The sequence below is a fragment of the Lonchura striata genome, chromosome 1 (assembly GCF_046129695.1).
Source record: "Lonchura striata isolate bLonStr1 chromosome 1, bLonStr1.mat, whole genome shotgun sequence".
In the NCBI taxonomy this organism is placed as follows: Eukaryota; Metazoa; Chordata; class Aves; order Passeriformes; family Estrildidae; genus Lonchura; species Lonchura striata.
In genome coordinates this window covers 32,316,702-32,335,917 of record NC_134603.1, presented here as the reverse complement: position 1 = coordinate 32,335,917, position 19,216 = coordinate 32,316,702, and the positions used below count along the sequence as shown (strand labels likewise).

The following is a 19,216-nucleotide window of genomic DNA, read 5'->3' as shown; positions in this document are numbered from 1 at the left end:
AGTTTTCTCCCCAAATTTTTGCTTATCCTACAAAAAAGCTATACTTGTTCATGTGTCAGAAGCAGTGCCAGCTGCAATGGCTTCCCCTGACCCTGCTAAGAGCACGTTCTTCCCTGCACTACAACCAGTGATATGGGACATGGCACAAAGGAGTGTTTTCATGTCTTGTGCAATGACGCAGAGCAAACAATGGTAAAATTATGTATATGATATGCTCCTGAATTAAGTTTAGCACCCTTGTATTTGAAATAACCCATCACTAGATAAGAAAAGACTGTTCCTAAGGAAATAATCAGTAGTTTTGGAACTAAATAAAATACTTGATAGATAATAATCAGAAAGCTTTCTTTCAGATTATGCTATCTGTAGTCACATTGAATAAAGACTTCCTATAATGTGGTACACAAAGTACAGGGAAAAATCTTGCAGTAAGGCTGTAAGAAGGAAAAGTTAGAACTGGATCTAATCCTGACTCCAAAATTTTGTACATTAAAATGGACAAGAACTTAAGAGGCATAGGGGATACTCAAATACAATAATTACTCCGTAGAACTGGCAGGTTCTCAACAGGCCCTAAAATATGGCCCATTACAAATCTACTTACATAAAAAAAGAAAAAAGAATTTACAAAACCAAATAACTACTTCAATAACAAGACTGAAAAATGTAAATATTATAATAAAAATAAATGATGGTTTTATACCCCACTCAGTGTAAAAGGCTATTTATATACTAGAAGATCTTCAAATTTCATTACCTCAGTAGGAACTCAGAAAAGGTCAGTCAGACAATTGAATAGGCAAATAGTATGGCCATTACGTTCTCAGCAATTGTCTACACACAATTTTGGCTTGAAATACCAAGCTGCAATCATTACTTACTTAATACAGCTATCCACGGTATTTCTAAGCCACCAGCTACTGCAATATTCAGACATGAAAAAATGTTTTGTCATTACACAATGTCTTTCAATCAAAAGATCTCGTCTACATGACCTTAAACAAACTGATGTTATATAAAGCCACTCGTTAAAATACAAACTTTGCTTAACCTTATAACAACCATGGTACTGAAATATATACTATTTAGTTCTTCAAGAAATCAGGTCTTGATCTCCCTAATTTCACGGGATTTTTTGTTTAGCCAAAACAGAAATTGCAGTATTGCAGGATTTAAATTGTATGTATAAATAATACATTTATTATTTAACTAACATGACGAAAGTCCTTTGAGTTCTCCCCTAGCTTTAATGCAGCTTGAATACATAACATTTTGGTAAAAAATAAGACACAGTGTTTGCAGTGAGGAATTTCTACAGGACATTCTATGAAATATTCCAATAGACAGATGAAACGTATACACTGTAAGTTTTACATAGTAATTTCTGCATCATAATTTCCCAGCAATATGTCCACGTACTACATACCCAAAGATTAAGACTGAGCAGGTTCAGAAAATAACCAATCACAATACAGAAGAAAGGTCAGTATGCTTAGCAGTAAAGAGGATCAGCAAATTTGGAGCAGGAGCAAATCAAACTAGTGAGCTGGCAGATCAAGGTGCTTTTAACAGCTGCTAGAAAGTGATATTTGTGGGGGGAAAGCAATTTAGGAGAGTGCCTAAGTGCAAATGGAGGCAACCTGTGCAGGCAAGACCATTCATTAAGAGATTAAGAGGGGAATGAAAATGGTGATGATGAAAACAAAGGCCTGACCCACACATGGAGAAGAGAGGAAATAATAAGCAGATCTACTAGACAAGGACAGAGAGGTTCTGAAGCTAAGAAGGCCAAGGGGGCCATCAACACGCACAGCATATGTATGAGTGAGAAGGAAATCAGAGGAGGAGAAAGCAGTGTTTGATGTTGAAAGGGCATGAAACAAAGAGTGGAGAATTAAATTTTAGTTCTGGCAGCAACAAAGCTTCAGTTCAGGAGATTCAGTTTTTCAAGGACATGATCATCTTAGACTAAGGGTGAGGTACATGGTGGGTTCCAGGTTGGAGGGAAGGGAACTGGAAAAGGAGAAAATACTCCAGAAAAGTGGAAGTATTTAGAGTTAACACTGTACTGACATGAATTATGTGATACTGCTCCATTTTCTCACCTGAAGACAGAAAACCAAATGCAGATACTTAGCATAATTACATAATTAAATTTTAATTTGAGAGTTAACATCAAAAAAGAGCTCTGCATTTCTGCTTCATGTGCAGATTTTTCTAAAGGAATAGACTAGCAACCTTGAAAAATATAATTCATATTGGCCTTTTAGGAGACTGGTAAAAATGAAAGGAAACATGACCTGAAATTATCTCTATCCATAGAGCTAGCTGTCTCTTGCCATGGTGGCTGCTTCCTCTTTATACATTTTATACATCAAAAGCTTGATGGCTAAGCAGTCTCCCAGACAGCTCTTTCTTTTCTTGAGGGCACCCAAACCACAGACCTCATAGCCCAAGTCTGTATTTCTTATATATGCACAATCTGTACTACTCAAGAACCAGGCAGCAGGTTTCTCACAACTCTTTGTTTTTTATCTGGGTCTAAAATAGGCAGAATATCTGCAAACCAGCCAGAGAACACCTGAATACACATCTGCCCTTTCATTCACAAAGGTTTAAACCAACAGGCAAACTACACTCATGATTACTTTAGATCACTCCTTCCCTGTGAATTTCTTATCTTTTAAAAGCATCTGATTGTTTATTTTTTGGCTGCAAATCATATTAGATACACATCTCCAAAAGGCAACTGCCATTATCCAGATGACTCTGCACTCCATGAATACTCTCTTCTGCTGAAGAAGGAAACTAAGTCTCCAATGCTCTGGGCACATGCTTAAAACACTAGGCTCTTTATAAACACACACTGTACTCTAAACTCAGCAAAGAAATCATCATCTCTGAAGATGCAAGCTGTGCAGAACTTTAAGCACTTAATTGAGCACCTCAAAAGGGGAAATGTGGGAAATAGAGAAGGACCACTAGCAGTTGTCTTATGCTCCGGAGTTGAGCTCAAATCCCACTCACACATAAAAATGCTAATTTGGCTCTTGTCACTAGTTCTCAAAACAGCAAAGAAAAAATAACACTCCCCTGTTTTGTTAATATGTTTTTTAATATTAGGTGTTTTAGAAGTTTTTTTCAACTATCAAAAAAATTATGCAAGAAGCATTTAATTGGTATTATACTGGATAAAATTATTTTCATTGTTAGATGAAACTGAAAAATAACACATCAGTTATTAATAATGCCAAATGCAGCATGGATTTCCTAGTTTCAGTAAATTAGGAAAGAAATAAAATTGAACAAATCTCCTCTGCTTCTAAATTTAATTTTCCAGTATCTTCAGTTAGAAAGAAAATTTAATTAGTAAATTAGCAAATTAACTGAGTAGTTACAGAGGCAAGGTATTATTTAAACATAACTAGCTGTGAATAGAGACTCTAGTCAAGGCTGTGAGACATATAAACTGAGGACAAATGGCTCAGCTGAAGGAACTGCTCACCTGACAGTTTGTTAGCTAAAAATACCCCACAAAACAGAACAAAAGTATTAAAATGAACAGATGGAAAACTATTGTCCTGTGGCCTTTCACCAAGTAAGTGGTGTTGTCAATCCCTTTATTGTGGTTTCTAGTCAGAAGGGCAAATAATTCAGCAAATATTTAGTGATGTATCAATGTAACTCCTAGCAAGAGTACATTACAATTGACAAAGCTGAGTAAATTTGGAAGCAATTCAGAAGCCAAGTCCAATGCAAAAGCAGCACTCAGCAAGTAAAAATGCACACAATCCACTATAAATCACCTTTGAAATATACCCAAAAGAATTACATATTTCAGCAAAATATAACACACAAACATTCTGATTAAAAATGCCCAAACTACAAAAAAAAAACTTTGTTCCAAAACTGTAGACTTCTGTTCCTGCTCATGGAAACACAGGGGTATTAAATTATATACTTGAAGTTTTCACCAAGATCCCCAGTTGAAAAACAAACAATCAGAGGACTATATAAAAAATATCTTTCTGAAGCTACTGAGGGCCAGAACTACAAAGTTCAAATAAATTTTGTTTCCTTCAATGTGAAGATGTATTAGTAAGCAAAATTTCATAAATATATAATTTATGTTGCATTTATTTTCTCCAAAAAGCTGGTGAAGATATATCTAAGTAAGAATCCAAATGTAGCCATACATTTAGGGCTTACAATAACACCAAATATTTTTGTATTTTTATATGTCTTAATCTAATATTGAAGTAGAGTTTTAAAAATACTAAAATGTTATTTACAGAAAAATATCAAATTTTCTCATTACAGACTTAAGAAACTCTTCAGAATATCTATTTGGTTTTTTCTCTGCTCTTTCTTTTTTTTTGGTCACTGAGAACAATTGTATGAGATCAAGTATCTTTGTTCCTTAGCAGATCATCTGTTCCTGCTGCTCCTTTAGCATCTGAAATCATAATCATCTGTTGGTGACAATCTAATCATCTTCACAGTAACTAATTGTGATGTCACAAACAAATGGTTATGATTTCAGGTGGTGAACAAACAGCAGGAGCAGATGTACTCTGAAGAACAAAGACTGTAAAGTCATGCACGAATCCCAAGTAATAAAATGTTAGGCAACAAAAACAAAGAGTCTGTCCTTTAGAGAGAGGTAGGATTGCTCTGAATGTGTTTTTTTAATTATCAGGTTTTCAGTACTTTGGGACTCCCAAAACTGTTAGAAATAAGTGAAGGAAACCTATACAATGGAAAACTGAAATTGGGAGACATGTAAAAACAGTTATGGTAACTTTTTTCCTTCTTAGAATTATAATATATAAAAACACAATTACATTGTACTTTTGTTATACTGTTCTTCATAGCTCATCTACAGTTTCTCCTAGAACACTTTCTGTATGATGTTTGTGATCACCACATCCAGAAATACAAAGCAAAAATATGTTTCCTTGAAAATGCACTTTGTGATAGGATTGTTCTTTTGTTGCATGTTTTGTTTCTGTTGATAACCAACTTAAATCAAGAGAGAAAAATGAGATTCTGTTTACAGTAAACATTTTTTGTATGGGCTTCAAATGCTTCTGGTCCGCTCAGTCTCTCAAAGTCTCTTCCAGAGGCATAAGGGAAAAAACTCAGTCAATGTCTTGTCATTTCACATGTGAAGAATGTCAAAGATATCCCAAACCAAGGAACCAATAGCTTTGTGTTTCATCTTTCTTTGAAATTGTGAAATGAAGAAGACAGGTAAAGAAGTAAACCTGTGGGAAGAAGCTTTGCCAGTGAGTAGGAGGAACAGAAGTGAGGTTTGCCACATGGATAGTGCAAAAGTAACATGATAGAGGGCAGCAGGAGAAGTTAATATTAAAGGATATTTAATAGGGAATACTAAATAGATATTGAGCTACTAATTAGGTGGATACAGACTGTAGCATATTTCTCAGCAAAAACAAACGACATCATAAGAGTACAATGAAGTCTGTTCCTCAACTGTACTGAAATACAGAATGGTTATGATTTTTGTTTTCTGTTTTACTGAAGTATACAAATTCCCTTTACTATTCCAGTTTTATTTGTCTCAGATGGAAACACAGGGCATTATGCACACAATAAAAGACTATCTGTCTGCAAAAGGAAACTGATGCACAATAGCCTGTCCTAGCAGGACACAATTGTTTTCCTGGAATAAAATTACTGGAAATATGAATAAAAGCTGCCAAATGGTAGATGTAGCAATCTCAGAGCCTCAGATTTTCAAGACCACTGAAAGTTATGTTTATGGTAACAAGAAATGCAAACTGTACATTTCTCTTTTAAGAAAAATACAAAAGGGAAGAAGCTGCTCCATTTGCCGTCTTTTAAAGCTTCCTAACTAAAAAAAAATACTTAAAAAACTTCAAGAGTAAATTCACCTACCAAAAAATGCTATTCTTAAAAATAAACTAGTAAACTCACACCTGAAAGGATGTGACATTTTTTATCTGTGGAACTTGTTTGGAACTGACTTTTAAAAACCCTGCACTTCACAGGTGCATGAGAGATCATGCATAGAAGTGATTTATTTTATTCAAAACACCGTGGCAGTGTGGCTGGATAAGCATTTGAGCAATCTGGTCTAGTGGGTGGCATCCCTGCACATGGCAGGGGTGGTTGGGACTAGATAATCTTTAAGATTCATTCTAACCCTCGAACATTCTATGATACACTTTAATCACCTGCTTATTATTAATGTTGCCTCTAGATTGGAACCCTCAAAAAAAGGGGTTAAGGGATTAAGAACAATGGTCTCTGAACAAATACTCCATGTCTATTGGCATGCTCCATCTCTTTCAACTTCCAATTTACTTGTAGATCAGAAGAATGGAAATGAAGGCATTGAGCACTACAGAAGTTTCCCAGAATAAAAACCTGTTTCTGTACTGTGGCTCTAGTGGGTGCAAAAAGGTCTGTGAAAAATAAGTTATTTAGTTAGCACAAGTTTAAAATATAATTTTTGTCAATCTTGTCTCCTATTGAATGAGTTTGCCTTTGTGTTCTCCTTCTAGATTTGGATTTAAAGGTATAACTGTCAAAGTTGTCTTGCAGCCTAAGAGATTGCTTTTTTTGTTGGTTTAACAGAAAATTGTGGATTCAACTCTAAGTATCTCTGCTACAAGATACTGAAAGGACAGGAGAAAAGATAGACGTCTTATTCTGCTGTCTCAAACTCTAAGATGTTAACATTTGAAGATATTTCAGATATTTGAAGATCCTGTCCTTAAAGATTTTGACAATACAAATAGAAATCATCTAAAATTATTGATGGGGATTGATGACAGGGCTGTAAGGAAGCTATTAATGAGAAGATTTAGAGCCTGTAGAATCCTTCCTTTCAGGGAAACACAATGGCATGTGCTGAATCCAAGATCACATTAAACACTAACAAACTGTTGTGTAGGTTGAAGCACAAGTTATTCCCCAGGTCTCTGAGTCCCTCTGTGCTGACTGGGAAGACCATATATATATAATGGAACACTACTGAAACTCCTTAAAACCTGCTTTTAGGACCATGTCTTTCAGATGTATACGGGCAAAAAATAGAAGGTAGCTCATGCGTGTGTCCATGTCTGTACAGTCCTAAGGTGAGGGAGATAATGTTTGGGACCCTTAAGAATTTCAAATCTACACACAATTCTAGAAAAAATCCAGGGCTCATGAAAAAGCAAAAAATAACTATTTGTATTATCTTTACCACTTTAAACAGCAAAAATCTAGCTATAAACTCATCAAGTTCTGTCCTATTTTTTACCTGTTGCAGTGAAACCGAATTCAATCTTCACCAACAAGGTTCCTTGGGCTTTTTTGTCTTATAGACAAAGCTCAGGGAAGAGCAGAACTACCAGTAGCAGAAGGTCACCAGAGTCAGGGATGTTGTGAGAAAAGCTAGAAATTAGCCCATATAAATAAAGAATCTCAGAATTGCAGATTGGGTCAGGCTGGAGGGACCACAGTGGACCATTTGGTCCAGTCCTTCTGCTCAAGCAGGGTCATCACAGAGCACCGGATTGTGTCCACATGGTTCTTGGATATCTCCAGTATAGGATACTCCATAATCTCTCTGGGCAACCTGTTCCAGTGCTCAGTCACCTGGACAGTAAAGTTCTCCCTGATTTTCAGGTGGAACTTCCCATGCATTCATTGGGCCAAATGGGACATAGCTTAGTGTGCTAAGTCAACCAGCTTGTATCATTATGAGGCCACTCTCTGTTCTGTTCAAAAAGTCATGGAGATCAGAAGAAATCTCCAGTGCCTGGAGAAATGCATTATACTCAAAAAAGGCAGGCTGGTCAGCCTCATTCTGGTCCCTGAGAAAATCATGCAGTCCTCTTAAAGCCATTTGCAGGCACACAATGTGATTATCTTTCATGATAATATGACTGATTTCATGAATGGAGAGCAGTGGATGTCATTTACCTTGGCTTTAGCAAGGATTTTGACATCATGTATCCCCCAGTATCCTTGTCTCTAAGCTGCGATTTTAGAGTAAATAAATAAATTCCTAGATAACAGAAATCTGTTGGGACCCAATAGCAGCCTTCTAATATCTAAGAAAAGGTTGTCAGAAAAGATGGAGCCAGTCTATATACTGAGGTATATAGCAGAAGAACAGGAGATGACTGTCATAAACAAACAGGAGATGTTATGACAAGGATATAAATGGAAAAAAAAAAATCAATGTGACGACAATTAAGCACTGGAACAGACTGCCCAGAGAAGCTATGAAACCTTTATCACTGGAGAACTGTGAAAAAGCCACAAGCAACCTTATTTCAACTCTGCACTGACTCTGCTTTGAACAAGCAGTTTAGGTGACCTCCTAAAATTCATTACAAACTGAAGGATTCAATAATTCAATGAGTAGATAAAAATTTCCTTGTTTCTGCACTCGTTCATACCTACACTCACACACACGACACTCAGGAGTTAATTCACCTAATTGCAACAAAACCCCTGAAATATTTACAAAAAGCATTTCAATTGTCTTGAATAATCCAAATCATACAGAGACAAAGAGAAATAAATATCAATATAAATTTAGAAAGCAATACTTACTATTACTTGTTGGCTCAGGAAACCCAACATTTTGGCCATTCCAACTTTTGTTTTCTCCAAGCTGAAACAGGTAGAGAAAGACAAGTAAGTAAAGAGCAAACTGCTCCCTAAACAGAACATTCCTATTTATAAAGTTAGTTGAAATATACTAAAAAGGATGAGTTGAGACTACTACATCTGTTCACAAAATGTTGCTAACTCATCTTCATTTTTGAGTAAGGTAGGTTATTTGAGTAATGTATCCTTCATGAGTAAACATTAACAACTATTGCCTAACACTGAAATATAAATGTTTCCCCAAGGATTAGGTTTAACTCAATATGTTACCAAATCAGACTTAAATAAAATTAAATGTTTTAAGCGGCTCTCAAATGAAAACATAAACAGTCAACAGAGAAATTACATTCTAAAACACGAAGATCCTAATTACCGCTTATGAAGGAATGTGTAAACACTATAAAGTACTTTGGGTGTATTTTTAAAATATTTACTTGTTAGGAACCAATTTAGTCACTGAAGTGGAAGTAAAAATTATTACAATTTTCCATTATTTTAATGTATTTTGGAGGAAGCTAATTGTCTTCAAATTAATTTTACTATATTTAAAACAGAGTATTACTCTGACATGGAAAAGAGGAACAACTAACACAGAGGTTCAAAATGAAGCCACTACTGAGGTTTACACAGTAAATAAGATGGCAATGTCCTAGGTTTGTGTATAAAACTGGATAAAAAAACCCAAGCTTCCTCATTACATAGGAGGTATCAACAACCAGCTTTAGGAATGTGATATGAATGATCCCTTTCAGATTTCACTGGGATTTTTTATGCAAACAGAAAACTTCACAGCAAAGCAGGCTATATGCCAGAACAAAGTTGTAATCATTTGCTCTCAGAGATGGAGTTGGAAAGTGAAGGAGATGAGAAGGAAAATCAGCCAGCTGAAATCTGTGTCTGCATCTCAGAGATTGCATTAAGGCTGTTTAGATTACTGCCGTGTCATAATACAGACCACTAGATGATACATGTTACTTGGAAAAGAGGAGGAGAGAGCACACAATGAAAAGCAGGTATTTCAATGACTGTTTCCCTGCTTTTCATCATCATGTACATCCCAAAGAGCCTTGGCAATGTGCTGTGAAAATGGGAGATATTTGATGGAAAAGAAGGACAGGCACTGCAGTCAGCTTTCAAACTGGTCACCTATATCCATACACTTTAATTTCATATAACTTGTTTTATTCATATTATGAAGCAGGTAATATGTACATTTGAAAATACGGGTGACAACAGTTCTTCATACGAATAAGCAATATGAAATCTATAAATATGTTTGTATTTACTGCTGTTAACAACAGCATGCTTTTGTCAGGAATCCATTCTGACCATCTGTAACATGATACCAGCACAAGCACACTGTTACAATCAAAGAAGATTTCCAACTTTCCTCATTCTTCTCTTTTTTAATTGTTTATTAACTTGATCATGACAGGGAATTTAACAATTCCTCTATGAGTAAGCAATCCTTAGTACTGCTGCCTCACATGAATGCAATCTACCTTGGTTTTCTTCTCTCTAAGAGAATACAAGGGGCAAAAAAACCCAAAAAGGTGGAAACATGAAAAAATTATTACAACTCCCCAATCTTATCCATAGAATTAAAATTCTGACAACTGCAAAATGTCTCCCAGCATACCTCCAGATTGCTGTCCTCAAGGCTCTGCACAACCATTACTGATTTCTTTCCAGAATCAGTTTAAAACCCAGGAAAGAGAAGAGCCTTTACTCTTCTACAGTTACCTGGATTACTTATGCTGCCATCAGCACTACACATTGCTCTTATAATGCTCTTAGGTCTCCATTAAAACAATAAATACAGTCACACTTTATGTAAGAAGGTTAAGGAAAAAACCCACTGAATTTAGTTTAGTTTTTTTTTTTTTTTGGGGGGGGAGTAGGAATGGAATGGAAAGACTTGAGGAAAAGGGGGCACAGGGGAAAAAAGAATTGCCTTTTTTAGCATCAGCAAAAAATATACAGGTGAAAATTATCTATTTAGATGCCAACCTGCTACATCAGCCAATCTACACTGGGACCCATTTGGATTCAAACACTGAAAGAAGTATCTTCTAATGGTATATCTTTATTGTGCAATTTATATACAAGGAATTTTGCAATGCTCAAATTGATAGAGATCTAAGGGCTATTTTCCCTCTTCTCCACCACAGTTTTGTTTGAGAGTTAAAATTGCCTCAGCTACACAAACTAACTTGTGCATTGCCAAATATGTCCAGACATAAACACAGAAGATAAAATCAGATGCTCTAGATATTTCATGTCCTTAAACCCCAACAAAGTTTTAAAAATTTGTGATGATTTTGTTATGATACTGCCACTACATGAAAGTTGAGTACTTCACACTTTTTGGATACAGTAACCTATTTGTTCATTGTATTCAGAATAATATTAGGCCATTGTACTAGTCCACCAATCCTAAAATGTCTACATCTGCAAGTATGCAATAAAGCCTGATTTTCTAAAGACAATGTACTTGTAAGAAATAGCTTAATAAATGTAGGGAAACAAAGCAGCAGCATCTCTTTTTAGCCACTCAATTTTTTGGTAAGGATTTCACTGTAACCACAAGTTTTCACCATGTAGAGCTCTCCAAAGAAACTATGTTGTGGGCTGATTTTTTTCAGGCTTTATCTCTGAAAAATACTAAGTTAAATTAGTTCACCCAATTTCAAATCCAAGAATAAAACCCCATGTTTTCATATTAGAATAAAAAAAATTAGTTTTTCTGGTTTTACTTGTTTTTTGGCAAAACTGCCAGTGAAGAAAAAGTTAATAGTTTTATATCATAGAGAGTATATTCTACAGCAGAAACGTCTCAGCATTCTGGTGAAAATGAATTATCATTTGACTCAGTCAGAAGCTTTTTTTTTAAATGGCCATGTCTGCACAGTGTGTTCTCACTAGGAACATCATCCAGCTTCCAAGTACTCTGTTTAGAGTATTTCACACTTGTCTATGACTAAGATATATAGTGAAGAACATAGTGAAGGTGAGTGTGAACAGCACACACATTGCTGCTACTCCCAAAGGACAGTGAAACAGAAGAAGGTGGGGCCAAGTAACCAGTACAGTATTTCTTTTCCTGGTTAGGAATACAGAACATCTAGAACAGAATACCTCCATATTTACATATACATAGATGTGTACATATATACTATAGTCAGATTTATTATGTAGTCCTAGAAAATCCCAACAGAACATTTTGTTAGTTACCTAGTGCAGCCACAGTAAATACAAAAGTAATTATCAAAATATATACATGCAGTGAGCCTGTTTAGGGTCTGCAGCTTAGTCAAATACCTCACCATGTATCTTTTCAGAAAACAAAAGGCAAAACTTTAACAGCCAATTTTGGTTACAAACGCCTAATCAATAAATTCAAGAGAGGAGAGGAGTGGTAAGTTGCAGGCAGCTAACGTGGAAATACATACTTGCAACACATATGAATTTAAAATGCAATTCCTTCTTCATTAAAAAAAAAGTGACGCACATTTTATTTATCAGTCATCAAATGTGAAAAGGCCATTATATTTCTGTAATGCTTTTAGTGCACATTCAATGGGAAGGTAAACACTGATTACTATTTCATATATGAAAGTTAATAATGTTGTTCCTTTCTGTTCCTTCTGTTCCTTTGGGCTCTCATGAATGCCCAAAATGGAATAAAAGCACAAGGTACATTCATCCTGATTTGTAAGTAGAAATAGGTGCATGGATCACATGTACACTTTTGCACACACACTATTCTATGGAAATCTGTTTCTGTTCCTAATTACTCTCAGAGGAGTAGAGGTTGCACTTAATACTAAGGGTAGCTGTAGAGCTGTAGCTAAACAAAGGCTAATCTGTGACAAACAACTCCCTAAAACAGGCCATGCACAAGTTTAAGCTTCCAGTTTTACTAAGTGATTAGCTGATACAGCTTAAAAACCTAGACAAGGGTAAATTGTGGGCATCATAACAATTAGTTCTCACCTTTTCTGTCTGGTCTTGAAGAGGAGTAGAGGCTTTATATCCCAGCTGTAGCAACATTGCTTCTGCTGCATTTCTTTTAGCTATTTTCTTGTTTGGGCCTGTCCCAGTAGTAATGTCATTGCCTACTTTTACCTTAAAAAGAAAATATTGATCATAATCATAATAAATGCAAGACTCCTTAATATAATATTCTTGCTGATTTATCAACAGCTGTCAGCTCTTTTGATGAAGATGCAATCTTGAAAAACCTACAGTAGTGCAAAAGGGGACTACAGTATTCACTTGGAAGGACTTGTTTAGATTTTTCAGAAGTTCACCAAAATCATAGCCAAGAGCTGCATTTTTCTGCATCTCAGTGCACACACAGTTACCTCTCTCTTCCACCAGCGTCTGTGTTACCCCCATTCTCTCTCATGAACCTCTCCCCCACTCTGTTAACACTGGAATTGCCCCAGTGTCTGCACTTTCTCTTTCTTGTAGGAAGGAGTGCTGCCTGCAGCAGCTCCCCAGAATCATCAGGACAGTATGCAGAGCAATGGAGAGACAAACAGACTTGAGATTTAAGGAGAGTGGTTTCTAAACAAGGATGAAAACTGTATTTGCCTTCCTCCCACTTTGTTGCACTGCAAAGAACACAGGGGCTGGAACTGCTTACACCTGACAAGCTTTGATCCTAACAGTCCTTGGAAAGAAGGCTCCTCAGTGCACCTGTGGTCTGTCCAGTACAAAGGGTTTCTGACAAACATGATGTCTTTCATAATACTAGGAGAAATTAAAACCCCAAAATAAGGACAAACTGTAGGCAATGGAGATCCATAAAATGTGTGGCTCCAACTTAATCCTTGGCTTTGGTACCATTTTTAAAACTCTTGGAGCTGTATGTGTCTGGTTTGTGACATGAGCACTCTCACTGCTATTCATTCATAGCTCTTTGATTGGTTCATTAGTATTTTGCTTGGTCCATTAAGCCCTTCTATTTGCCAAATTGTGTCTCAAAATAGTGCACAGTTTCAAAACCATGTCAAAAAAAGAAAATAAAAATAAAATAAAAATAATAAAATCATCAAGGTGATCTGAATAACAAAAAAAAAAAAAACAAAACCCCAGAGGTCAAAAATCAGAAACAGTTTGGAAGGAGCTTAAAAAAAATTATAAAAAAAAGGCATACAAATGCTAAATAAAGAATATTTTATATTTTGTAGCTTATGTCATTCAATAATTCACTTTCCTTAATTTTTCCTATATGTATTTTCCTAAAAGTTTAAATTCTTCTTTACTCAAATGCATCTTAATTCTAAATATGAAGAAGAGTATGTAAATTATTAATAATCATTAATGTCCCTTCAAAGCACATATATATACATCATTAACCAAAAAGATTTGTCTACCAAAGCCAGAAGTATTAATAATCCTGAAATATAAACTTTTTCTTTATCTATGCTGTTCACAACAATTAGAAAACAGCCAATCTGCTACGAGTTTATATGCAATAAAACTGAGGGACTTTAATGGGACAAGACAAAAAGATAATTTATAGCATAGCTCACAATAAATCAATGTGTTGCTATTTCTCAGACCTGTAAAACTGGTTTAGCTATTATTATAACCTCTATCAAGGATTAAAGGCCTGACTACAAAGAGAAAGAGCTTTCTGAAATTAACTTTGGGAACAGAACACCAACTAATGTCATCAGAGGTTTTCTTCTGTTTATCTAGTAGCCAAGACAAGTAATTGGATCCATTTCATCACATCTAAACCTGCTCTTTGTGTGACAGATAAAAATGAACATATTATCTCTGGATATTTTACTTCCACATTCAATTAAATTTAATGAAAACATGGTTTAAGTAGTTTATACAAAGGTATTTTTTTCTGAAAAGGTTTTCTGCATGTCATAATGAATCCACTGAAATTTCCTGAAGGTGGGATAAATAGAAGAATAATTTTAGTGTGAAGATATTACAAAAGGGTGAAAATGGAGTTTAAAAGTATTTGTAACAAAGCAACTGCTGTGTGGAGTTTCTTTAACTCTTTCTTTCACAAACCTTCTTAGATACAGGAATCTTCTACATACTGACTGCTTTTAAGATTCCTTTTTTATACAAACTGAAGATTTTGCCATTGTTGACACTCCTCCAACAGAAAACTAAACTGCCAGCCCTTCTTTCTAATACTGGGCTCTGTCACACTGCTCTGCTGAGGCCTCATAGCAACTACCAACTGTGCACAGTCCCATGGGGGTCTAAGCATGGGAAATGGGATTTTCTGTGACAGGATCACTCTTTTTCAAATACTTTCAGGTCTCATAAAATATTATAAATTCAAGTTTATATTCAAAAAAAGAGTCTGCAACAAAAGACAACACTTTATTTTCCTTCAGAGAGAAAAATAATAAATCATGAAGAAAGACCACTTAGGCCCAAGAAAATTAAGATCACTATCTTATCTTCATAGACATGAAGGAGGAACTTAGAGATTGAATTGAAAACATAACTAATTTTCTGGAGAAGGAGGTGCTGGAACATCATAAATTTTGCTTGTGATCAGAAGTGACATTTTGGTGTGGTTGGTAGACAGCAAGTCAAAACACGCTGAGGTATGCAGTTCCGAGTTGTTCCAGCACAAAATTACCCTTGAGTGAAAACACAAGAATACAGAATCCTTTCCTGTTTCTAATCTTTCTCAACCTGCTGTTGTGCTATCTAACAAAATATCACAGTTACACCAAATTTTTGTACATGTTCTTAATTTAAATTTGAAAGGAATTTTAATGATCTACTGTTTCAGTATTAGGTCCAGTCAGAGGACAGTCTAAAACATGTGGCTGGCTTTTTTTGCTGTATTTCAGAGATAACAAAGTCACAAAGAAACTGGAAATCTGAAAAAATTTACAACACTATTTTTAAAGCCAAAATGGCTGGTAATATGGACATATGAATACCCATATTTCAGAATACTAGATATTGCTGTCATCCTTGGATCAACACCAGTCCAATTTTTTTTTTTTTTTTTCTAAAAAGACAAGTAAAAGTAAATAAATCATGAACCATCAGGAATAAAGACAATAACAATCTGGTGAAATAGAAATAAGAGTACAAAATAATGCAAAATGCATGAAAAGCATCTAGAGGGCACATAATTCAATTGCAACTTGTTTCACTAAGAGAAAGAAGAAAGTTTAGATGGGATTTCTGATACTGTATTTCATACTATTCCTGTATATCTGACAGCAAGGCAAAAAGCTAAACAGAAGGAGTTCCACTTCATATTATGCCACTGTTTGGTTTGATTTTGAACCAAACACTTAGCAAGGCCATTATCTCTAACATGACACAAATGATACCTGCATAACAAATTCTCGACGGCGAGGCATTCCTCTCTCTGAAAGAAGAACATACTCTGGCTCCTTCTCCTTTTTGGCCTGTTGGATCTGAGCCAACCGACTGATGGGATTCATTCCTTGACCATATTCTGGTCCAGTCTAAACCAAGTTAAAGGAAAGAACCATTATTTCAGTATATATCCCTATAACTATTACATTGCTTCAATAAGCATTAGGATTCTCTCTTTTGTAATACTCCCTTTGAGAGAATAAGAAGTAACTTACTTTCCATTTTTTGATTATGAGACAAGAGATAAGAATCAGGCTCAAAGCTGCAGAAAGAAATTGTCTGCCATTGTTGCAGGTAGTGTACATACCTTGCAACTGCAAGCTACAAAAACCCTCTCCTATCCATGGAGGTCCTCATAAGGATGGATGAAAATTAGCAGATTAATTAGCCACTTATATCTTATTGCCCTTATTCTAGGAGCCTTCCCCCAACCCCTTAAAATAGCTTGCCACAATGCTGGAACATGCACCACACTGAGAGGAGGTGGGATTTACACAGAGACAAAAACCATTTGCCATACATAAGTATGCTTCCTCTTCCAGCCTTCCTTCTTTCCTTCTCAGCACTCCAGGCCTTTCATCCTACAGTGCAACTTGCAACTAAAAGTGCAGAGGGTTTACTCTATGTGTCGTATGAATTTACCCTAGAATTGTTGCTTATAGTGAACCACCCATAAAGTACTTCAAATGCTTAACAGGCAATAATCCTCACAATCATATTTCCAAAAGTATGGTTGGTGGGGGAATTGATCTCATGCTGGGGAAACAAAAGGACTGACAAAGTGGTCTGTCCAAGACTCCACAGACGGGAGGAAAACTACAGTCCTTGAAAACTCTCTAGCTCTGAAATTCTTTTAATGAATTATTGTTCACACAGCAAATGCTCTTTCAAAAACACATAGCTATGAAAATATTTGTTTGTAGATTTTTAAGAAGAAATTAAGAGCTACAAAAATTTATCTGAAGTCATACTTCACTGATTTACATAGGATAACACAAAGATTGCACTTGCAAATGTAAATGGCATTTGAATGCAGAATTATTTCTATATTATGAAGCTATTTCCCTTTTATGAAACCATTTGCAGGCTAAGAGAAGATAAGCATTCATGCTTGCTTGAGCTTCTCAAATAACAAACAAGTGTTCAGGAACCTGAAGAAATGATCAGCAACTGAAGGCAAAGATCAGAGAGGGATATTATATTTAGAAAGCAGTGCAGCAAATCCTACATAGTGTAACTGCTGAAGTAGTTAGAGAAGATGTAGGTGAAAGAGCTAAGACAATGTCATACACAAGGGCAGCTGTGTGGGCAAGAAGCCAGGCAGAGACAAAATGCAGAGCAGGCTAAATAAAGAGCAGGCCATAAGATACAGCCTCATAAATAAATATACAAATAAAAAGTTATTGTTGCCACTTTTTTGGTGCTCAAAACACATGCAAATTAAATTGAAAGAAATGGGCACATTGAAAGCATTTCAGAAGTTTGGATATTCAAAAAATAAAAGCCATCTACATATTCAGCTTATTTTGACAATTAATGTTCTTTCTAACAAGGCCAACTGTGTATAATTAAATTTGAGTTTGTAATGGCAAATGGTATATGGTAATGTAAGAAATCTTTTCATTACTATACCCTTAGCGTCTTTCCTGAGAAAAACTTTCCAAGATGTTTGGTGAAAACCAAAGCCAAAAACTTTTCCAATCTTCCAGCTTTAAGGCTGCATTAATGCTGATGGTATTCCATTAAATAATTTTCTTTCCCATTTTTTCATATAAGTTTCTGAGAATTAGATCCCCAGGATATTAATAGGAGACGGGTATCTAATTAATCTAGGTTTTCCTAAAAAATCAGTTATTCTGTATTGAAGGCAAATGAAAAAAGGAAGGTGACAAATAAGCCTTTTGTATATTTTCCAAATCAAGTTTTGCACTCTCCAAAGTATTTGCTTATTTTAAAGTGGTTTTCTGGTGGCTGCTCTTTCAGAACTCTGCACTTTGTATCCTGAGTGTACAGATTTCTAATGCTCAAACTTTTAGTAAAATATTGAAACACTAAAATAGCACCCTATTAATTTACCTTTTCATGTATCTCTCTCCCTCCCTAGGGAGCGGAGAGGGCCCTGGGAGAGAACCAGCAGATATGCTGAAAGGGATTCTCTGAGGAGATGATGCTAAAACTTGACATGGCTGGACAGGGCTGCTTGGAGGGCCTGATCCTCCACTGGACCTGAAGCAAACCCTTGAAGACCTCAGTGATGTGAGATATTTATAAGCCACTCTGTTTGAGAATCCCACAGCATTCTCAGGATTTAAAAAAAAGCCCAGGCGTATTAGCACAGGCAAACAAGTAACAATATTGACAGTAACAAGCAACTGTAACAATATTGACAGAAAATGACAAATAAGCCTTTCTTGATTTTAAATCTGTTACTTTCTGAGCAAACATTCTTAATTGTGTCAAAGGTGGAGACATACCTTCAATATTGTTTTTGGACGCTTTTTAAAGTAAAGTTTTGGCTTTTCAATCACAGGAAGAGGAGGAAGTTTCTTAAGTTCTTGTAGGACAGCCATTGCAGCACGTTTCTTTGAGAGTTTCTTACTGTTGCCTTCTCCTTCTGCAGTGAATTCTCCTACTGTAACTCGTGTAACAAAGCTCTTCATGTGAGGAGGTCCACTTTCTTTAATCACCTTTTAAAAGAAAGTAACACTGAGTCAAAGAAGATGATCTAATGTTTGTTATCACTGCAATGAACTTATTACTAGTCCAGTTTTCCTGCTAATTGAAGGCATTAGGTTGGTTTCCATAGAACTTGGACAAGTATTAATGACAATATGAGGTTTGAGTACAAAAAATTAAGACTAGTTGGATAAAGCAAATCTAACTACCATATTCAGTGTTTCACAGAAAGTAAGAGTAGACTTACATTTTTAAATATTTATAGAATAACACAATATACAACAATTATGCATATTTAAACCAAGGCTGTTGGGCTTTTTCTTTGCAAGGTGCTTCACATACTAAAGCAATTAAATCCATGAAGGTCTACCAGGTTTTGACTATTTCTTTAAACAAAACATATTCAAAACTGTATTAATTTGGCATTACCTCAACCTGTTTGTAATATTTTTTCTATTCTCATCAAACCATTGGATGTTCATAGTCCCAAACTTCA

At 35.6% G+C, this 19,216-nt stretch overlaps 1 protein-coding gene across 5 annotated transcripts in view; it reads right to left on the bottom strand.

Annotated features, from left to right (window-relative positions):
* Window positions 1-19,216, bottom strand: part of STAU2 (staufen double-stranded RNA binding protein 2) — a 169,313-nt gene that overhangs the window by 88,290 nt on the left and 61,807 nt on the right. For all 5 annotated transcript variants that reach the window (XM_021530598.2, XM_021530601.2, XM_021530600.2 and 2 more), the window contains exons 8-11: window positions 18,519-18,731; window positions 15,996-16,133; window positions 12,652-12,783; window positions 8,599-8,659 (exon numbers count right to left, since the gene is read on the bottom strand). In XM_021530598.2, the coding sequence (XP_021386273.1) occupies window positions 8,599-8,659; window positions 12,652-12,783; window positions 15,996-16,133; window positions 18,519-18,731 (544 nt within the window). The remainder of the gene's footprint in view (window positions 1-8,598; window positions 8,660-12,651; window positions 12,784-15,995; window positions 16,134-18,518; window positions 18,732-19,216) is intronic.